The sequence below is a fragment of the Phyllostomus hastatus genome, unplaced genomic scaffold (assembly GCF_019186645.2).
Source record: "Phyllostomus hastatus isolate PE091 unplaced genomic scaffold, TTU_PhHast_1.1 phas_contig_38, whole genome shotgun sequence".
Taxonomy (NCBI): domain Eukaryota; kingdom Metazoa; phylum Chordata; class Mammalia; order Chiroptera; family Phyllostomidae; genus Phyllostomus; species Phyllostomus hastatus.
The window spans coordinates 9,100,603-9,122,505 of NW_025333869.1; the positions used below are offsets into that span (position 1 = coordinate 9,100,603).

A 21,903-nucleotide genomic window follows, 5' to 3' on the forward strand; every position below is an offset into this window, starting at 1 on the left:
TCAAAATAATATTTCAAACTCCTAAGTTCAATCATATCTGAGTAGGTTATATTATTTTATATCCAAGGAAATTAGGTTTCTAATTTTTGATTAGTAAATGTGCACAATCAGAAACATCTGGGAATTCAGAGGTCCTAATCCAGACCCAATGAATCTTACTATCTATGACTGAAGCCCAAAATTATGCCTTTAAAAAATACATTAATGCATTTTTCTTCACTTGATTCTGACAGTAACACAACAGTGAGTTAAAATTTATTGAATATTTGTTTGTTTCATAGTAAACTTTTATTAAAGAATAAGCAAAACTTTGAAGATATTTATACCTTAGGAAAGGGGTTTTGAGATGGCCTAAAGTTCCTTCCAAGGCAATTTTTAAAAAACTCTGTTACACAAATTTCAAAATACACTTACCCAAGCATAGGTGAAGATACAAAAACATTAATATATTTTCAAACAACATTACATAATTTATAAATAATATATTTCTCACAACAACCCTGTAAAATCAGGTGAGAAAACAGGTAGCCCAAGTGTCATTCAGTAGAGTGGATAAAACGACTATGAGACATTTACACAATGGAATAGTGGTTGGCTGTGAAAAAGAAGGAAGTTTTACCCTTTGTGACAGCTAGGATCAACCTGGAAAACATCATGCTAAGTGGAAATAAGCCAGTCAGAGAAAGACACATACCATATGATTTCACTCATATATGGAATCTAATGAGCAAGCTGAACTAACCAGCAAAGTAGAGACAGACTCATAGATAAAGAGCAGAATGACAGCTAGGATGGGGTGGGGACCAGTTGGGGGTAGAGGGATAGACCACAGAGGAGAAAGGACTCATGGACATGGACAACAGTGTGGTGATTGTGGGGCGGGGTGGGGAAGAAGGAGGGTATAAGGGGACTAAATGGTAATGGGAAAAAATACAGTAAAAAAAAGAAGTTTAAATCAACTGTTTACAAAAAAAAAAAACAGGCTTAAATGTATTAATTAGCTTAAATCATAGACCTAGAATCTAAACCAAGAGCTGGCTTTCAGCATCCTTCCCATATTGACCTTACCATATTATTTTCTTTATCGTTAATTTGTAGTCGATTAACTGTAGTTTGTCCAAATGACAACCAGCAAGCCAAAAATGCATTGTAAAATAATTCAGTTTCTATAATTTTTTACTATATTACTTCAACAATAAAAAAAAGAGAATTTATCCTTGTTGTTACATATAGCTCTAGTTCATTTAAAATGTATACTATTTCACTGTACATATATACCACATTTTAAAAATTCTATTGATTGATCTGGTGCTGCTTTATAAATGATACTGTAGAGCACAGCTCCATGTATTTCTCTTTGTGTACATGTGCAAGAGTTTTTCTAGAACTGGGAGAACTACAGAGTAATAAACACATCATTTTTTAATAGATTCTGAAAGACATCTGGTTCAAGAACAGGTAATAGATATAATTGTGCTTAAATGAGGCTTAAAAACTTTCCCCAAACACTAACTTATTACATTAACTTAGTGATCTAAAATCATTAGCAGAACTGTCCCCAAGAGTGTTTTACCTTTCAGTTTGTAAGGAATTATGTTGATATATAAAGCCTAGGCCTTTTGTAGAAATTAGTTTGTAAATCAATTTTAAAAACACATAAGAGTTTGAAGCACATAGAGTTAGATGATATAGCTGACTTCATTCCCTAGAGTAAAATAAGATACCTGAAATTCAGAGTTTCATTATAGTGTGAAAGTGATGATTAAGTGAAGCTTCTTATTAAACAATCAACTATGGGAAGAGATGTATACATGGAATTAGTAAGTATCCCATTTATTCTTTCCTGATACAGATATTTGTTTCTATATGATTTATAGCCAAATATTTAATCATAATTTATACTTAAAGATAACAGTGCTGATTTATAGTTATGTTTTATGAATAATAAAAAAGATCAGTAATCCCTGATTAAAACAACTTACTGTGTTATAGCTTTAATATAAATTTTATAGTTTTAATTAATTTTTGAGACAAATTAAATATTTTCACCAAGGTAGCTACATTAAAAAAGAAGAAAATAGTAGCAGTTAATAATTCTTTACCTAATTTTTGGAAGTAAAAACTTACCATACTATTCCTTGAGCTCCTGAGCCTATAGGTTTTAAATTCTGATATCGTTTCAGGACTGTGAATGTAGAATCTCCAATCTCCACACTATAAAAATTGCTGTCCCGCTTACTTCTGCTCATGATGGCAAGCAATTAATTTAATGGCTTCATCCAAAAATTCACTGAAAAGCTGCAAAATGGAACAAAAGGTATTGTTAACAAAATGAATTTGTGTAATCTTAAAATTCAAGTTCTCACTCAGTTCATTAACAGTAATACCAACTGTTACATCATGTTAAAAGGGCTGCTTTATTAAAAAAACACACAATTAGAAAAAGAAAACACAATTAGAAAAAAAAATATCACAGAGCCTGGTTAGCATCTGCTATACTTAAGGAAATGGCTGATAGTTTAAAAACAAAACTTGTACTAGAATAAACAGTTTCTCCAATCTCACAGGCATACCAGTCTTAACTTATTGGAAAACTGGAAAAAATAGCCAATAATTATAATAAAACATATTTTCAAGGTCACTTCTGTTACATAACACACAAGGGGAGCCTGGGACAATATACTATTATTGAAAGAAGGCCCCAGGTCCGTTATGTCCGCCGCCCGAGGAAAGACATCTCTCAATGCCAGAGATTCGTGAAAAGGAAAGGAAATGTTTATTTAATGCCAAACAAACTTCAAGTAGTGACCTAATGTCTTCATCAAAAATCCTAAAGTCCCTTAAAACACCCACAAACAGACACAGTCCTTCCTTCCTTCCCCCTTTGCCCAGTCCAGAGTACCGTATCTCAGGAAAGGAAAACGAAGTCCATGGCTCAGACAGTCCTCTGGTTCTTAGTTAGTCCTCCATCTCGACTGGGAGACCTCCCTGGGTTCCCGGAACCCTCGGCTGAGTCGCCAGGATCTCTGCTAAAACCAGGTGGTGGTTCCCCTTCTAAAGCTGTGGGGGTCCCTGCTCTGTCCAGGCCTCGTAGTTCTTCCTCTCAGGGCTGCGGGAGTCTCCATTCTGTCAAGGCCGCGTGGTTCTCTCTCCTAAAGCAGCACGGTTCTCTCTGGGATGCAGGAGCTTCCACTCCGTCAAAGCCACCTGGTTCTCCTTCTCTGGGCTGTGCATGGCTCTCCTTCTCAGGGCTGCGCATGGTTCTCTCCTAATGGCCGCCAAGTCTGGGTTTTAAATCCCCGCGGCCAATCTTCCTCTGCAGCCTCATTTCCGACTCCTCCCACACTCGGCTTCACATGCCAGAACTCGTATCCTTCCAGCTTTACTGGGCTGCCATCATGAGTCTGGGCAGGTGTGGCCCCATGTCCTGGAGCCAATCTTCTCTGAGCTCCCACGCAGGCGCTGTAGCTTGGGGGATCTGCCCCCAGTCACTTCTTGGCGGGGAAGTTACTTCCATTCTCCTGGCTCAGAGATTATCACAGCTATATAACATATCCATGCAACCAGCCAAAGGCTATAGATATGTTAAATGACCATGCCAGAGGGTAGCTGCAAGGCTGTTGCTATGCAAAACAGCTCTCAATGGCCTTGCTTCATTTGTCCCTTCCCCCAACCCACACCCTGGGTGGGGGGATGGAGACATCTTAAAATCTCCTGGATACCTTGAGTTCTGGACCCCATTTCAAATGCCCATTTGGGGTCCCCCCTCTTGGCTGCACCCTGTAACACTTCCACATTATGAAATTTAAAACCAGTCCTTTTTGTGTGTTTATTACAGAGTACTGAAACCTTCATTTTTGTGAGAGATTGAAAAACTTTCACTTAAGAATAATTCACAATCTCATTTAGAGCAACATGGGAGGAACAACAAATTTATACCCCAGTAAGCTGGTTAGTACATCTCATTCCTATCTAACAAGCACAGAGCAGCACAGTGTTGTCACTGTAACAGAGCCCTTGACCCCCAAAAGCAACATCTGGGAGTGATGCACATGTTGAAGTTGTAATGGTTGAAAGAGGTAGAAAAATAAGAAGACATACTATTATTTTAAAAACGAGAAAATATGAGAGTGAGAAGCATTTAGTACATCAGGATCAGAACAATACTGTTTGGGGTATCAAAAGCATGGCCTAAGTTTTAAGCATAGTTCTTTATTACCGCCTGTCTGATTAAAAGCCACGGTAGTCTTTTTCTACCCATTTGAGTACAGGTTATTAATAAAACTATTATCCATCCTTACTAGACAAAAGTGGCCTATTGCAAAAGGCATGTAGCAAGAAATAGTTCCAACCCTGTCCCCCACATACCACAATAAACCAAGAAACCTGTTAGGTCTAAAGAGTTACTGTTACAGAACAGACAAGGGGGGCCTGAGACAATATACTATTATTGAAAGAAGGCCCTGGGTCCGTTATGTCCGCCGCCCTAGGAAAGACGTCTCTCAATGCCAGAGATTTGTGAAAAGGAAAGGAAATGTTTATTTAATGCTATACAGACTTCAAGTAGTGACCTAATGTCTTCATCAATAATCCCAAAGTCCCTTAAAACACCCACAAACACAGTCACAGTCCTTCCTTCCTTCCCCCCTTTGCCCAGTCCAGAGTACCGTATCTCAGGAAATGAAAACGAAGTCCATGGCTCAGACAGTCCTCTGGTTCTTAGTTAGTCCTCCATCTCGACTGGGAGACCTCCCTGGGTTCCCGGCACCCTCGGCTGAGTCACCAGGATCTCTGCTAAAAACCAGGTGGTGGTTCCCCCTTCTAAAGCTGTGCATGGCTCTCCTTCTCAGGGCTGCGCATGGCTCTCCTTCCCAGGGCTGTGGGAAGGGGAGAGTCCCCACTCCGTCAAAGCCGCATGGTTCTCTTTCTCAGGGCTGCGGGAAGGGGAGAGTCCCTACTCTGCCAAAGCCGCGTGGTTCTCTCTCTCTGGGATGCACATGGCTCTCCTTCTCAGGGCTGCCCATGGTTCACTCCAGGATGCAGGAGTCTCCACTCCGTCAAAGACGCATAGTTCTCTCTCCCCTAAAGCAGCATGGTTCTCTCCCTCATGGCCGCCAAGTCTGGGTTTTAAATCCCCGCGGCCAATCTTCCTCTGCAGCCTCATTTCCGACTCCTCCCACACTCGGCTTCACTTGCCAGAATTCATATCCTTCCAGCTTTACTGGGCTGCCATCATGAGTCTGGGTAGATGTGGCCCCATGTCCTGGAGCCAGTCTTCTCCAAGCTCCCACGCAGGCGCTGTAGCTTGGGGGATCTGCCCCCAGTCACATCTTGGTGGGGAAGTTACTTCCATTCCCCTGGCTCAGAGATGATCACAGCTATTTAACATATCTAAGCGACCAGCCAAAGGCTATAGATATGTTAAATGACCATGCCAGAGGGTAGCTGCAAGGCTGTTGCTATGCAAAACAGCTCTCAATGGCCCTGCTCCATTTGTCCCTTCCCCCAACCCACACCCTGGGTTGGGGGATGGAGACATCTTAAAATCTCCTGGACACCTTAAGTTTTGGACCCCATTTCAAATGCCCATTTGGGGTCCCCCCTCTAGGCTGCACCCTGTAACATTACTGTGTGTGTGTGCACGCACATGCAACAAAAATAATATCCTGATAAGAGTTACAGGACAAAGAATTAATTAAAACAAATATAAAGTGCCTACAATGTAGAGGTTCATGAACTGAATTCTAATAGCTCAATTCTTAAAGAAGGGTAGAAGCCACAGGAAATGGAGAACAAGAGAGTTGGAAGAGGAAAACTAATGAGCTACTGCAATAATTCAGATGAAAGAGAACATTACAATTAACAAGGATTCTTAGGTGTGATGAAATTAAAAATAAACAAAAACTAAACAGAAATGTTCAAACAATATAAACTTTACAAAGGAAGATAAATAAATTGAAAGGGATGGAAGAGTTAGATAAATAAAAGGAAGTCCCAGAGAAATATTTCCAAAATCAATAACTAAACTAGTCATATAATATTCCAGAGAGGACTGTCTGGAATGACAAGTCTCATAAATTCTGCCTAAGCAGAGAGGGCTTAAACAGTTTGATAATGATTTAAACTGTGAGCTATGCTCACAGATGAACAAGCACAGGTACTGGTAATCCAGGCCAGTTTTGTACCTTAACTTGAATTCCCTCCTTGTCTACCAGAGTAGGGAAATAAGGAGGAAGAGAAGTAGAACGAGGAATGGAGGGAAGTGTTAACTGTCAGGCCCTTCATCAACTAATTTATATATTTACCCTGGAAACTGGGTCTGCCCATGGCTTAGAGACAATAATGGTGGGGTGGAACACAGAGCTGATAGTGTGTATACCTCATGAGAGAAGTCAATTATGTCTGCAGGTAAGATTTTCTAAACTTACACAGAAGACTTGCATTTCTCTCCTTAGAAAGATAAAGAGGTACTCCTGGTGGTTCATAAAAGTTTACTTACTGTAATCGAAGCAGGGAACAGAAAGACTGTGTTGCAGTTTCTCTACTTGCTGGAAATCAAAGAAAAAGCTTAGAAGATCCAGGATCATACACAGGACAAGTTTCCCTTTCTTTTTTTAAAAAAAATTTGTTTTATTTAAAAAATATTTTATTAATTTATTTTTAGAGAGAGGGGAAGGGGTGGAGAAAGAGAGGGAGAGAAACATCGATGTGAGAAAGAAACATGAATGAGTTACCTCTTGCATGTACCCTGACCAGGGACTAAACCTGCAACCCAGGCATGTGGGAACATGGCTGTCTTTCACTTTGTGGAATGACACCCAACCAACTGAGCCACACCAGTCAGGGCAGGTTTCCCTTTCTGTTAAAAGAATAACAATAGTAGGGAAAGATTTCTCTCCCTTCTCAGAAAAGGGTGGCCTATCAGCAAGAGTGAGGTCCACGGAGAAGTCTGGACAGACCTGTGACAGCAGCTGCGCATGACAGCATGGAGGTAGCAGAGGACCCAAGGTTAAGCAAGCAGCCCCAGTCACAGGTACCCTCCTCAGAAGCCACAGCTCCCATTCCTATGAACAGGAGATGGAGAGAACTCGATTTAAGCTCTATGCTAGGTACTGTGAATACAACAGGAATCAGCATCTAGATATTCACAGAGCTTGCATTTAAGTCAAAATGGCTTGTTAAGAGCAATGAAAAAAAAAACGGAAGCACGTCAACACTAGTCTGAGCTCAGGAAAAGGCTCTTTCCCCTACTGATGTAATGTCTGAGCAGGAGCTGAACACTGAATACGAGTTAACCAGGAAGGGAGAGAAGGGAGCTTTCTGAACATAAGAAACAACACATGTGAAGGCTCTAAAAAATTCATCAACTTTAACCATACAATGAATGAGTTACAATAAATGTATGCAATCCTGTTATCACCATCAAAATAATGATGTAGAATATTTCTATTACTGCAAAAATTTCCCTGAATGGTCAATACCTGTCCTCTATCACTAATCTGCCCCTTGGCAACTAATGAACTTCTTAGTTGTGCCTTTCCCAAATATTTATATAAATAAAATCATACAGCATGTAATTTTTTCATTTGGCTTCTTTCACTTGCCTTAATGCTTTTAAGATTCATCTATGCTACATTCCTTTTTATCACTGAGTAGTATTCCATTGTATAGATATCCCATTTGGACATGTGATTCTTTCCAGTTTTGTGGTTATTATAAATAATGCTAGTATAAACATTCACATACTTTTTTTTCTTTCATCTGGGGACCTAGGAGTGGGATATCTGAGTCCTATGTTTAACTTTATAAGAAACTGTCAAATGTTTTCCAAAGTGGCCATACCATTTTTTATTCCTACCAGTAATGTATGAGAGTTCCACCTGCTCCACATTCTTGTGATTGCTATTTAATGTTACCTATACTAGTGTGTGTATTTTATTATTTCACTGTGGTTTGTATTTGCATTTGCTAATAACTAATGATGCTGAGCATCTTTTGTGGACTTACATGCTTTTCATACATATATTTTTTAGGTAAAGTAGGTAATTAATTCTCTTGCCCATATTGTCTTCTTGTTACTGAATTATAATATTTGTATACCCTAAATATACATCCTTTATCAGATGTTTTGCAAGAATTTTCTCCCAGTTGGTGGCTTGCCTTTCCATTTTCTTAACAGTGTCTTAAAAAAAAATAAAACTAAACTTTTTTACTTTGATATAATCTTAGATTCACATACAGGCTGTAAAAATAGTACAGACTTTCATCTAAAACAAAACCAAAAGAAACTAAGCAAACAACTAGAACAGGAACAGAACCACAGAAAGGGAGATCACATGGAGGGTTAGAAACAGGGGAGTGGGAGGAGGAGAGAGGGGGAAAAGGTATGGAAAATAGGTAGCATAGATGGTAGGTAGAAAATAGACAGGGGGAGGGCAAGAATAGTATGGGAAATGTAGAAGCTAAAGAACTTATGACACATGGACATGAACTGAAGGGGGAGAATGTGGGTGGGAGAGGGCATGCAGGGTGGAGGGGAGTGAAGGGGGGAAATGGGACAACTGTAATAGCATAATCAATAAAATATATTAAAAAAATAGTACAGACTTCCAGATTATTCTTTACCCAATGACAACATGTGGCATAACTATAGTACCATTATCAAAATGAGAAAACTGATATTGGTACAACACTATAACCAAACTTTAGTCAGACTTAGTTTTTACATGTGCTGACTGTGTACATGGTTCTGTGTAAATTTATGACATACATATAATATTAATGCTACCTCCACAACAATCAAGATACAGAATTTTTTCATCACCCCAAAGAGAGTACTTCATGCTATCTTTTTATATAATCATATACTTCTGCCAACTCCACCCCTGACAATTAAATTTTTCCAATTAAAATTTTTATACAATGAAATCACATTATGTGAAATCTTTTGAGACTGCCTTTTTCCATTCAGTACAATGCCCTTGATATCCTCCACACTGGTGGCATATCAAGAGTCTGTTCTAGCCCTGGCTGGTGTAGCTCAGTGGATTGAGCACGGGCTGGGAACCAAAGTGTCCCAGGTTCGATTCCCAGCCAGGGTACATTCCTGGGTTGCAGGCCATAACCCCCAGCAACCACACATTGATGTTTCTCTCTCTCTCTCTCTCTCTCTCTCTCTATCTCTCTCTCTCTCTCCCTCCCTTCCTCCCTTCCTTCCCTCCCTAAAAATAAAGAAATAAAATCTAAAAAAAAAAAAAAAAGTCTGTTCTTATTTTTACTGAATATTATTCTGATGTATGAATATAGTTTATTATCCATTCACCTATTCATTTGGTCATTACAAATAAAGCCTTTTACTATGAACCTCTATTGATTTTTGTGTGAAAATAAGCTTTCATTTCTTTAGGGTAAATATCCAGGAGAAGGATATGGCAACTGCACGTTTAACGTCGTAAGAAACTGGTAAACTCTTTCCTACAGTGGCTGTTTACACTTTGTATTTCCACCAGAAATGCATGAACGATCTAGTTTCCCAACTTCCAATCAACACTTAAGACAATACTTTTTATTTTAGTCATTTTAGCAGGTGTATTGTATCTCATCAGGAGTTTAATTTTGTCTTTCTCTAATGGATAACATTAAACATCTTTTTTTGACTTCCAGCCAAGACAGAGGTGTAGGTAGATACACTTTGCCTCCTCGCACAACCAAAAGGAGGACAACAAATTTAAAAACAAAAAAACCAACATGAACCACCAGAAAACCGAACTGTATGGAAGTCTGACAACCAAGGGGTTAAAGAAGAAACATTCACTCAGACTAGTAGGAGGGACAGAGATGGGCAGCCAGGGTGGTCCACATTTGCATGCGGATAAACTAGGAGGAAAAACTGGAGAGCAAGACAGACCACACAACCCACAGTTCCAGTGCGAGGAAATAAAGCCTGAGAATCTCTGGCTCTAAAAACTTGTGGGGGTTGCAGCAGCGGGAGAAACTCCCAGACTTGCAGAAGAGTTCATTGGAGAGACCCACAGGATCTTAGAACATACACAAATCCACCCACCCAGGAATCAGTACCAGAAGGGACCAATTTGTTTGTGGGCAAAGGGAGAAGTGACTGAAAGCTGGCCAAGAGTCAAGCAAGCAGCATTGTTCCCTCTAAGACACCTGTCCCACATTCAGTGCCACAATGCAGCAGCATGGGTTGCCCCAACCTGGCAAATACCTAAGGCTTTGCCCTTTATAACTTGTAAAATGCATGCTGAGACAAAAAAATATGGCCCAAATGAAAGAACAGATAAAAGCTGTTATTAAAAATAGAATTAAGTGATGAAGAGAAAGCCAACCTATCAGATGTAGAGTTCAAAACACTGGTAATCATGATGCTAACAAAAATGGTTGAGTATAGTCACAAAACAGAGGAAAAAGTGAAGGCTATGCAAAGTGAAATAAAGAAAAATATACAGGGAACCAACAGTGAAGGTAAGGGAACTGGTACTCACATCAACCATTTGGAGCAGAAGGAAGAAATAAACATTCAACCGGAACAGAGTGAAGGAACAAGAATTTTAAAAAATGAGGAGAGGTTTAGGAATCTCTGGGACAACTTTTGAACATTCCAACATCTGAATCATAGGGGTGCCAGAAGGAGAAGAGGAAGAGCAAAATGTTGAAAACTTATTTGAAAAAATGATGAAGGAGAACTTCCCCAATCTGGCAAAGGAAAGAACCTTCCAGGAAGTCCAGGAAGCTCAGGGAGTCCTAAATAAGTTGGACCCAAGGAAGCACACACCCAGGCACATCATAATTACATTACCCAAGAATAAAGATAATTAGAGAATCTTTAAAGTAGCAAGAGCAAAGAAGAGAGTTACCTACAAGACTTCCCATAAGTCTATTGGATGATTTCTCAAACGAAACCTTGCAGGCACGAAGAGGCTGTAAAGAAGTATTTAAAGTCACGAAAGGCAAGGACCTCCATCCAAAATTACTCTATCCAGCAAAGCTTTCATTTAGAATGGAAGAGCAAATACAGTGTTTTCCAGATAAGGTCAAGTTAAAGGAGTTCATCATCACCAAACCCTCATTATATGAAATGTTAAAGGGACTTACCTAAGAGAAAGAATAAAAATACAAACAGTAAAATGACAACAAACTTACAACTATCAACAACTGAATCTAAAAAAGACAAACTAAGCAAACAACTAGAACAGGAACAGAATAACAGAAATGGAGATCACACTGAGAGTTATCAGCAGGGTGGGGGAAAGGAGATAATGGAGAAATAGGTACAGGGAATAAGAAGCATAATTTGTAGGTACACAACAAACAGGAAGAGGTTAAGAATAGTATAGGAAATTGAGAAGCCAAAGAACTTATATGTATGACCCATGGATATGAATTAAGGCAGAGGGATTGCTGGATGGAATCTGCTAAATAAAAACAAGAGCTGGATGGAATCTGCTAAAAACAAGAGGGATTGCTGTGGGTACCATGCATAGGAGTACAAATAAGAAAGAAATGGGTCAACTGTTATTACATAATCAATAAAATATACTTAGAAATAAACTTTGCAGGTGGAAGGGCGTGGCAAGAAACATTCAAAGTGATGAAAAGCAAGGATCTACAACCAATATTACTCTATTTAGCAAAACTATCATTTAGAATTGAAGTACAGATTAAGAGCTTCCCAGATAAGAAAAACTAAAGGAGTATATAACCATCAAAACAGCTTATATGAAATGATAAAGGGTCTTTAAGAAGAAGTAAATAAAAATATGAACCATAAAATGGCAACAACTACATATCAACAATTGAATCTAAGAAACAAGCACAACAGAAAGAGAATCATAGAGGCAGAGAACATTTTGATGGTTGCTAGATAGGAGGCAGGTGGAGGATTGGGTGAAAAGGTGAAAGGATTAAGAAGTACAAATTGGTACTTACAGTCAAGACATGGGGATGTAAAGTACAGCATAGGAAATGGAGTATCCAAAGAATATATATGTGTGACCCATGGACAGGGACAACAGGATGGGAACTGCCTGAGGGAGTGTGGGGCAGGGTGGAGGGAGGTGCTAAGCGAACAATGGCAAAGGGGAAAAATTGAGACAACTGTAAAAGCAAAATCAATAAAATGTAATTAAAATAAATAAATAAATACATGATCTAACTTTATGCTTACAAGAACCTGAAAATGAATAACAATGTCCAAAGTGTGCAGATGGAAGGAAATAATAAAGATCAGAACAGAAATAAACATAGAGTCTTTTAAAAAAACAAAAGAAAATAAAAACAAGAGCTGGTTCTTTGAAAAGACAAAGACTGACAAACCTTTATGGAAATTATCAAGAAAAAAAGATAAGTGGACCCAAATAAATAAAACCAGGAATGAAAGAGAAGTAACCACTAACACCAAAGATATACAAAGAACTGTAAGAAAATACTACAAACAACTATAGGCCAAAAAATTGGACAATACAGACAACATGGATACATTCCTAGGAATATATAATCTTACAAAACTGAATCAAGAAAAATCAGAGAATCTGGACAGACTACAACTAGTGAAATTGAAGCAGTAACAAAAACAAAATTCTAACAAACAAAAGTCTTGGATTAGATGGTTTCAAAAGCGAATTTTACCAAATATTCAAAGAACTAATAACACCTATCCTTCTTAAACTATTCCAAAACAAATTAAGAGGGAAAAACCCTCAAGCTCATTTTACAGGGCCAGTATTATCCTAATTCCAGAACCAGATAAAGATGCTAAAAAGAAAGAAAGTATAGGCCAGTATCCCTGATGAACACAGATGCTAAAATCTTCAACAAAATATTAGCAAACTGGATCCAGCAATACATTAAAAAGATCATATACCATGATCATGTAGGATTTATTTTGGGGATACAAAGTTGGTACAATATCCACAAAACAATAAACATGATAAACCACATAAGCAATTGAAGGATAAAAACCACATGATTCTATCAACAGATAGAGAAAAAGCATTTGATGAAATCCAGCACCCATTCATGATAAAAACTCTGACCAAAATGAAAATAAAGGGAACATTCCTTAGCACATATGTTGAGGCCATATATGATAAATCCACAGCTAATATACTCAATAGTCAAAAACTATAAGCATTTGTTTCCCTTAAGACTGGGAACAAGACAGGATGTCCACTTTCACCACTCTTAGTCAACACAGTACTGGAAGTCCTAGCCACAGCAATCACACCAGAAAAAGAAATAAAAGGCATTCAAAGTGGGAAGGAAAAACTAAAACTCATTATTTGCAGATGATATGATACTGTATATAGAGAACCCTAAATATTCCACCAAAATACTACTAGAACTGATCAATGAATTAAGTAGCAGAATATAAAATATTTAGAAATCAGTTGCATGTTTATATACCAATGATGAACTACCAGAAACAGAAACTAAGAAAACAACTCCATTCACAATTGCTTCAAAAAGAATAAAATAACCTAGGAATAAATTTAATTTAGAATGTAAAAGACTTGTACTCCAAAATTTATTAAGACACTGAAAAAAGAAACTGAAGAAAATACAAATAAGTGGGAGCATATATTGTGTTCATGGACAGGCAGAATTAACATCATTAAAATGTCTATATACCCAAAGCAATCTACAATTCAATGCATTTCCTATCAAAATGCCAATGGCATATTTCACTGAACTCTAAGAAATATTCCAAAAATTTATAAGGAACCACAAAAGACCCCAAACAGCCAAAGCAATCTCGAGAAAAAAGAACACAGTTGGAAGAATCATGCTACCTGATATCAAACTACACTACAAGATCATAGTAATCAAAACAGCATGGTACTGGCATGAGAACAGAAATGTAGATCAATGGAATAGAATAGACAGTCCAGAAATAAATCCATACTTTTCTAGTCAAATTTATATTTGACAAAGAAAAAATAACTCAGTGAGGTAAAAGAGTCTACAAATGGTGTTGGGCAAATTGGACAGATATATGCAAAAAAAGTGAAACTAGACCATCTTCTTACACCATACACAAGAAAAAGCTCAAAATAGATTAAAGAGTTAAATGTTAGACTTGAAACCATAAAAATCCTAGCAAAGAAAACATAGGCAGTAAAATCTCAGACATTGCCTGCAGCAATATTTTTTTCTGGTTCATTTCCTCAGGCAATAGAAACAAAAGGAAAAAAATAAACAAATGGGACTACATCAAACTAAAATGTTTTTGCCTAGCAAAGGAAACCATCAACAAAATGAAAAGACAACCCACTGAATGGGAGAACATATTTGCCAATGATACATTTGATAACCAAAATTTATAAGAAACTTATAAAACTCAATACAAAAACAACATACAGTCCAATTAAGAAATGGGCAAATTACTTAAATAGACACTTCTCCAAAGAGGACATACAGATGGCTAATAGACATATGAAAAGATGTTCAATGTCACTAATCATCTGAGAATAGCAAATTAAAACTACAGTGAGATATCACCTCACACCTGTCAGAATGATTATCATTAATAAATCAACAAATAAGAAGTGTTGGCAAGGATGTAGAAAAACGGGAACCCTAGTGTATTGGTGATGGTAATGCAGACTGGTATAGCCACTGTGGAAAGTAGTATGGAGTTAGCAAAAAATTAAAAATGGAACTGCCTTATGACCCAGCGATTACACTTCAGGGAAACCTGGAACACTAATTCAAAAGAGCATATGTGTCCCTATATTCAATGCAGTATTATTTATAATAGCCAGATTTGAAAGCAGCCCAAGTACCCATCAGTAGATGAATGGATAAAAAAGCTATGTTACATTTACACAAAGGAATACTACTCAGCCATAAAAAGAAAGAAATCTTACCATTTGCAACAGCATGGATGGGCCTGGAAAGTATTATGCTAAGTGAAATAAGCCAATTAGAGAAAGACAATTACCATATGACTTCAATTATATGTAGAATCTACTGAACAAAATAAACAATATAGAAACAAACACAGATACAAACAGACTGACATCTGTCAGAAGGAAAGGGATTTGGGACTGGGTGAAAAGGGTAAAGGGATTAAGTAAAGCAAAGCAAAACAAAAACAAAAACAGAAACAAAAACAAAACAACTCAAAGACATACACAACAGTATGGTGATTACCAGAGGGAAATGGGGGAGGGTTGGGGGAGGTAGCAGAGAGTAAAGAGGGGATAAACCCATTGTGGGTGTGATATTATCTTTTTTTTTTAAAGATTTTATTTATTTATTTTTAGAGAGGGAAGGAGGGAGAGAGAGAGAGAGAGAAACATCAATGTGTGGTTGCTGGGGGCTGTGGCCTGCAACTCAGGCATGTGTCCTGACTGGGAATCAAACCTGTGATACTTTGGTTCGCAGCCCGCGCTCAATCCACTGAGCTACACCAGCCAGGGCTGGATATTATCTTAACATTTCAGTTAGTTTGTATGCAAGATTCTAAAATACTTTGCACTCAAAATGACAAAAATCTCAAAATATTAGAAAGTTGGCACTGGGCTTCTCAGTTATATCTAGATTATTCATGTTAGTGGCTAAAACACAATGCCAATTTTCACAATGACATTCAATTCAATAAAAATAACATTCAATCTGTAAGAATATACTATTTCCCAAGATATACAAAAGGTGTTTTCATTTTAATGCTAAGAAGAGTTCATAACTGTAAGTTCTCGTAAGTTTTTAATGAGTTCTTATGCAAGAAGGAATATCTAGCTTTAAGGGCAAGTATCTTTAGTTAACTCTTATGTTATCCAAAAAAATGGATTATATAAATATTCTTCTTTGAGAATGCCATTTTCTACTAATTTTTGCCAAGTCTTTTAGAAGATTCTAAGGCTCACAAGAGAAGAAAATGTTGATCATATTCAGCTACCACCAGACACATTTCTTAAAACCATGAATTAGGAATAGCAAATGAAAAAGTGTCCCAGATGCATCTTACAGGAGATTTTATTCTACTAGTTAATTCCGTATGTAGTTACCACAGTTTAGCTTGCCAGCAATGTAATTATGATCAGAATTTTTATTCATTTATTTATTTATTAAGATTTTATTTATTTTCAGAAAGAGGGGAAGTGAGGGAGAAAGACAGGGAGAGAAACATCAATGTGTGGTTGCCTCTCGTGCATCCCCAAATGGGGACCTGGCCAGCAACCCAGGCACGTGCCCTGACTGGGAATTGAACCAGTGATCCCATGGTTCACAGGCAGGTGCTCAATCCAGAGCCACACCAGCTAGGGCTATATGATCAGAATTTTTAAAAAATGCTAGGTAGGTATTAGAAGAAAATGTTTCCATGACAAACAGCTTTCTGTAATTAAATGTGCCTGCTTCCAGCAGATTAAAAAAAATCACTACATTTCAGAGTAAATTATACCATGTTTCAGAATCTGAAAGCTTGGCAAGATGTGAAGAAAACCAGAATTTCCATTTGATTGTGATAACCAGATATGACAAATCTAAGTCAAACACTTGCAAAAATAGTTAAAAGGTTTAACTGTCCAGCTACAAAACAAATCAATCACCCAGAAACAGTTTCAATTTTAAGTTCTATCTCATCTTCAAGTTGCCCTTTACTGGGGAAGACCTAAGCTTGGGCCACAAAAATCTTTGTTTTTGCTCTAACCAGGTGGCTTAGTTGGATGGAGCATCATCCCATACACCAAAAGGCTACAGGTTCAATCCTTGGTTGGGGCATTACAGGAGGCAACTGATTGATGTCTCTCATATCGACGTTTCTCTCTCTCTAAAATCAATAAAATATATCCTCAGGTGAGGATTAAAAACAAACAAACAAACCTGTTTTTTCACTACCAACACAGGAACAGCAATGAAGGCCAGGTACTAAAAATATTTTTTCCAGCCCTGGCTGGCGTAGCTCAGTGGATTGAGCGCGGGCTGGGAACCAAAGCGTTCCAGGTTCAATTCCCAGCCAGGGTACATGCCTGGGTTGCAGGCCATAACCCCCAGCAACCACACATTGATGTTTCTCTCTCTCTCTCTCTCTCTCTCTCTCTCTCTCTCTCTCTCTCTCTCTTTCTCCCTTCCCTCTCTAAAAATAAGTAAATAAAAATCTTTAAAAAATATTTTTCCCCTGCATGAATCTATAGCAGATATTAAGTGTTTTCTCCTATAATCCCCTCCCCAGCCCCAGAATATGACTTTCTGGAGTAGTTTAATAACCTACATATGGAAAAAGCTCATGAATCACTTAGAAGACAATTTAAACATAATATGGGTATCCAGCATACTAATTGACAGAAGTAAATAAAATGGCTTTTTTCCTACTAGTTTGGAATTTTTGAATCATTCGTTGGCAATAAACATGTTTCAAAGAAGTCACAGTTACTCCTCAAATCCTTAAAATCCCCTTTTATACTCCCCTATCTCTTGTACCCTCTGAAGAACAAGTCACAAGTTCCCAAATACAGCGGCCTCTTCAGTCAACTACTCTTTAAACTTCTTGAGTTTCTCCACAAACTGCTCAAACCTAGCAAGCATACTGTCTCTATTTCCCAGTCCTTAAATATACATAGTACAAAAGAAGACTTTATCACTCTACATTATTTCCCTTCCTTGGTAAATTAATGGCTTCAATTATAATATCCAAATTTTGTTTCTAGTCCTGACCTCATTCCTATACTTTCAATTGCCTCTTGGTCATCTCAGTATTACATGTTCCATAGGTATTCATACTCCAAAATAGTGAAACCTGCCCTGACCACGGTGACTCAGTTGGTTGGGCATCATCCCACAAAGCCAAAGATTGACAGTTCTATTTCTGGTCAGGGCACGAGCCTAGGTTGCAGGCTCAGTCCCAGTTGGGTAGCCTCCAAGAGGCAATCGATCGATGTTTCTCTCTCACATCAATGTTTCTCTCCCTTTTTCTCCCTCCCTTCCCCCCTTTCTAAAAATAACTTAAAAATAGGATAGTGAAAAATTGAACTTTTTAATTCTGTCCAAAGTGTTGCTCTTCCTTCTGTATCTATTTCTATTATCAGCAATACTATTCTTCTAGTAGCATAGCTTTGAAGGCCTTAAAGAAACTATTGGTTCATTTTCCTTTTGTGTCATCTTCATCTTCATCTTAGGAAAAATTTCATACTGAATTATTCTCACTCTTTGCATATAAGGTCCCCCAAGCCTTTTAACAACTCTCTCCTATCAGTTCTCTTGTGCTTTTACTTCTTTCCTTCCTCAGCTTATATGCTATGGTTCATTAGTTAGATCACCACTAAGCCAGTATCCCTGCTCTCTCCTGATGCACTAACCTGAAAGAGAACAGTAAAGACCAAACTAGCAGTTTCCTCTTTTGAGCCCTTATCTCAGCTGCTGAACAAAAAACGCAAGGGTGCATATTGGCACTGCTGTTAAATTCAAGGCCTTCAATTTAGGCCAGAAAGAAAACCCTAGATTTCCCTAGTCAGCTGTCTTCTATAATTTCTACAATATCTATTTCAAAATAGTTTCCCTGTCTGCTCCTTTAATCTTTAATCCTTCCTCACTAGAGAAAACAGAAATCAGGAAATATGTCAACTTATTAAACCAGTGTCCACACAGTAATCACTTTTGCATCATTCTTTACTATTACAGTGTGGTAATGCTCTGAATAAGTCTCCTGATCTTGCTTAAATAAGTACTACTCTTTCTCCTAGCACTCAAATACAATACCCTGCTATTTTTTTAAAAAGTACACACACACTTTAAAAAACCCTATTTCACTGTCAATAACAAATTTCAAAGCTATTGGTCTCCTCTACTTTCTCTCACAGCCAACTTTCTCCAGCATTATTTATATTTGCTATTTTGGTCTCTTCATCTATAAAGTACTCTACTCTCTGCTTCAATTTTCACCATTTTCATTAAAAATATTCACCAACATTATCAACCTGCTCCTTGTTCTGAAATCAAACAACATTTTCTTCTGCTGTCCAGAAACATGAAGCACTATATTACCCTGTCTGAACACTTTCCTTGGGTTCCTAAAAACACTGCATACTCCTGATATTTCTTACCTTCTGTTACTTATCAGTCTTCCCTTGTAGGCTCCTTTTCTCCCACCAGCCCTCAAATATGATTCTCCTCAGGGCTCTCTTGGCTCTCTTAAATCCTTATCAAATCTGCTTCTCCTAAGTTCTTCCAGCTCAGGGACTGCTATCAAAATCTATTCAGTAATTGAAGTCTTGATTCTTTACCCTCCCATATCAAACTTAACATACAATTCTGAAGATTCAATCTTTATCTATCACAAATTCATTCTCTCCTTACTCGCTATGCTAACTCAGTTCAACATTATCTATTGCCTGGATTACTGTATTCTAAAGGGGGTCTCTAAGTCCCCCTATCCGCAATTTTTCACTATGATCTTTTGACGTTGGTTCATTCTGAGATATCCGCCCCGTCCATACATCACTGTACCCTCTTAATTATGAGAGGGGTGGGTGTTCAAACAGTTATACTTATGCTAAGATGTTCTCCAGGCTATAGCTGATCAGACCAAAGGCAGACAACTTAATGAGCCAATCAGATTTTCTCCAGAGATTTGGAATTGGGAGAAAAACTAAGTGGCCATGGGTTAGCTCTGTAGTTAGAGAAGCAGAGAAGCCTGGGTACAAAGAAAGAACAATGAAGCGTAAATTAGGAACAAAAGACACCTTGAGGGCAGGAGAGAGGAAGAGGTAGAGCAAAAGCACCTGCTGCTAACTGATTAACTTTCTGGTTCCAGACCTTTGTGAATGGAGTCCAGCTGTACTTCCTACCTTGTATATTCTTACTTGCATAATTTTCTTTGTCTTTTGAGTTTCTTATTTATAATTAAAATACCCTCAACCAAAATAATCCTTCTAACATGCAATCTCCATTGCTAAAAGTCATATATCATGGTTCCCTTCTGCTCAAAAGATGAAGCCCAAACTTTTCATTAGGGTTTTCAGGGCTCTGAACAATTTGGCCTTGGGCCTCCTCTATAGTCCCAGAATACAGACAAAAGGAATTTCTTTCAGTTCTACAATGTTACCACAATCTCTCTTATCCCTAAACTGACAGAGTGCTTCTTTCCTCCTCCAACATAATTCTACCCACTCACTTTCTCTGGACCAGACCTATTCATCCATGAGGCTTCAAGTGTAGTGGTCAGTGCACTCAATCCCAGGGCACACTGGCTTTCCTTGACGGCAGCATGTGCATTACCCTGAAATGTCAACATCTGAGTTTCCCACTGGACTAAAATGCCTAGGGCAAAGAGTTACGTATTTTGTTCACAGTTTTGTTGCCAGAACTGACAGCAGATACAGAAGTATTCAAGAATGAACCTAATCAGCTCTGGTTGGTGTGGCTCAGTGGACTTGAGTGCTAGCCTGTGAACCAAAGGGTTGCCAGTTGGATCCCTAGTCAGGGCACATGCCTGGGTTGTGGGCTGGGTCCCCCCTGGTGGGGGGCGCACAAGAGGCAATTGCACACTGATATTTCTCTCCATCTCTTTCTTCCTCCCTTCCCCTCTCAAAAAATAAATCTACAAAAAAAAAAAAAAAAAAAAGGAATGGACCTAATCAGTTGCCAGATTGTACTGATTTTACTCTGATATGTTGATAAAATTTTCTATTTTTGTAGATACTGTCCTATTCAATCTCATTTCTTCTTTTCTAAATTAGTTCAATGAATTTTTAACTAACCTCCCTGTCTAATTTCACCCCATTCAAATCCATCCTATTATTTCCTATAGCAGGTAGAATTTGCAAGAGATGTTAATTCTCTCCTCTTCTTAAAAACTGCCTCTAGATCAAACTGCACCCAAGTGGACTATATTTTATTTTTTGAACATATCAAATTTGTCTGCCTTTTTACATCTATTCCCTTCTGTGACATGCCCTTTTCACCAGTTCCAACTGTTCAAATATAAGACATCATAAAAAGCCAGGAAATGGAACTTATCATTTGAATTCTATCTATACTTGTCATGACACGTAATAGTTTTTATATTGTACTGAAAGTTACCTGTATATCTAACTGTAAACTTTTATGTCAACCAAGAACTGTAAACCTCTTAGTTGCAAAGGTGAAACAACAAAAAAGTGACTGGGTTATTAATGTCCCCAAATATGATAATAATCATGGTTACTTTTAGTTGATAAACTGCATTTGTCAACAATACAGACTTTTCATATTTAGAATGTTTTCATTACCAAGGGCTGATGCTTTGTCCTGTTTAATGACATCCCCTTAAACAATTAACTTGAAATTTATTTTCTATTAACTAAAATATGCTTAATTGTAAGGGCACACACATAACCAAGGTATCTAATTTTACTGCTTGGGCATACCTTCCCAACAACTTTTAAGTTCAGAAAATAAAAGTGGCATAACACTTGGTGATTACCCAGCAGAGAGAATTCAAGAAAGCAAGATGTTTTTAAAGTCATTTTTAAACTGCAAGAATAAAGCTTTCCAAACATTCAAGCTGCTGCAGAATAGTTAGTTGCTAATACTTAGGGTAAACAATTTACTTTTTGATCTTACATGGCAGTGTTTTCCTAACTATGAGTCTGAACCCGTCCCATTCATAGGTCAGGAAATCAACTCAGTGGATTAGACTTTTTTTTAATGAAGAAAAAAATAGAGAATATCAGAGTGTAGCTCATGTGAAACTTTTGTTTCTTAAAACACATGAGGGTGCATTGCATCACACACATCCTCCATGGATTACTACTGTCAAAAAGTCAAAATAGCAAATCAATGATGTTTACAAGACACAGGGGAATAAAACATATACTAAAAATATTCATTTTTAAAATATTTGCTTAATTTCCAGCTAACAAAGCTATAGAAGATTTAATATTTAAGTATACCTAGGGTTCTCTA

At 37.7% G+C, this 21,903-nt stretch overlaps 1 protein-coding gene across 3 annotated transcripts in view; it reads right to left on the reverse strand.

Moving 5' to 3' along the window:
- The window catches only part of MAPK8 (mitogen-activated protein kinase 8), a 117,958-nt gene that overhangs the window by 43,666 nt on the left and 52,389 nt on the right, over positions 1 to 21,903 (reverse strand). For all 3 annotated transcript variants that reach the window (XM_045841976.1, XM_045841978.1, XM_045841979.1), the window contains exon 2: positions 2,128 to 2,298. In XM_045841976.1, the coding sequence (XP_045697932.1) occupies positions 2,128 to 2,249 (122 nt within the window). In that variant the 5' untranslated portion in view covers positions 2,250 to 2,298. The remainder of the gene's footprint in view (positions 1 to 2,127; positions 2,299 to 21,903) is intronic.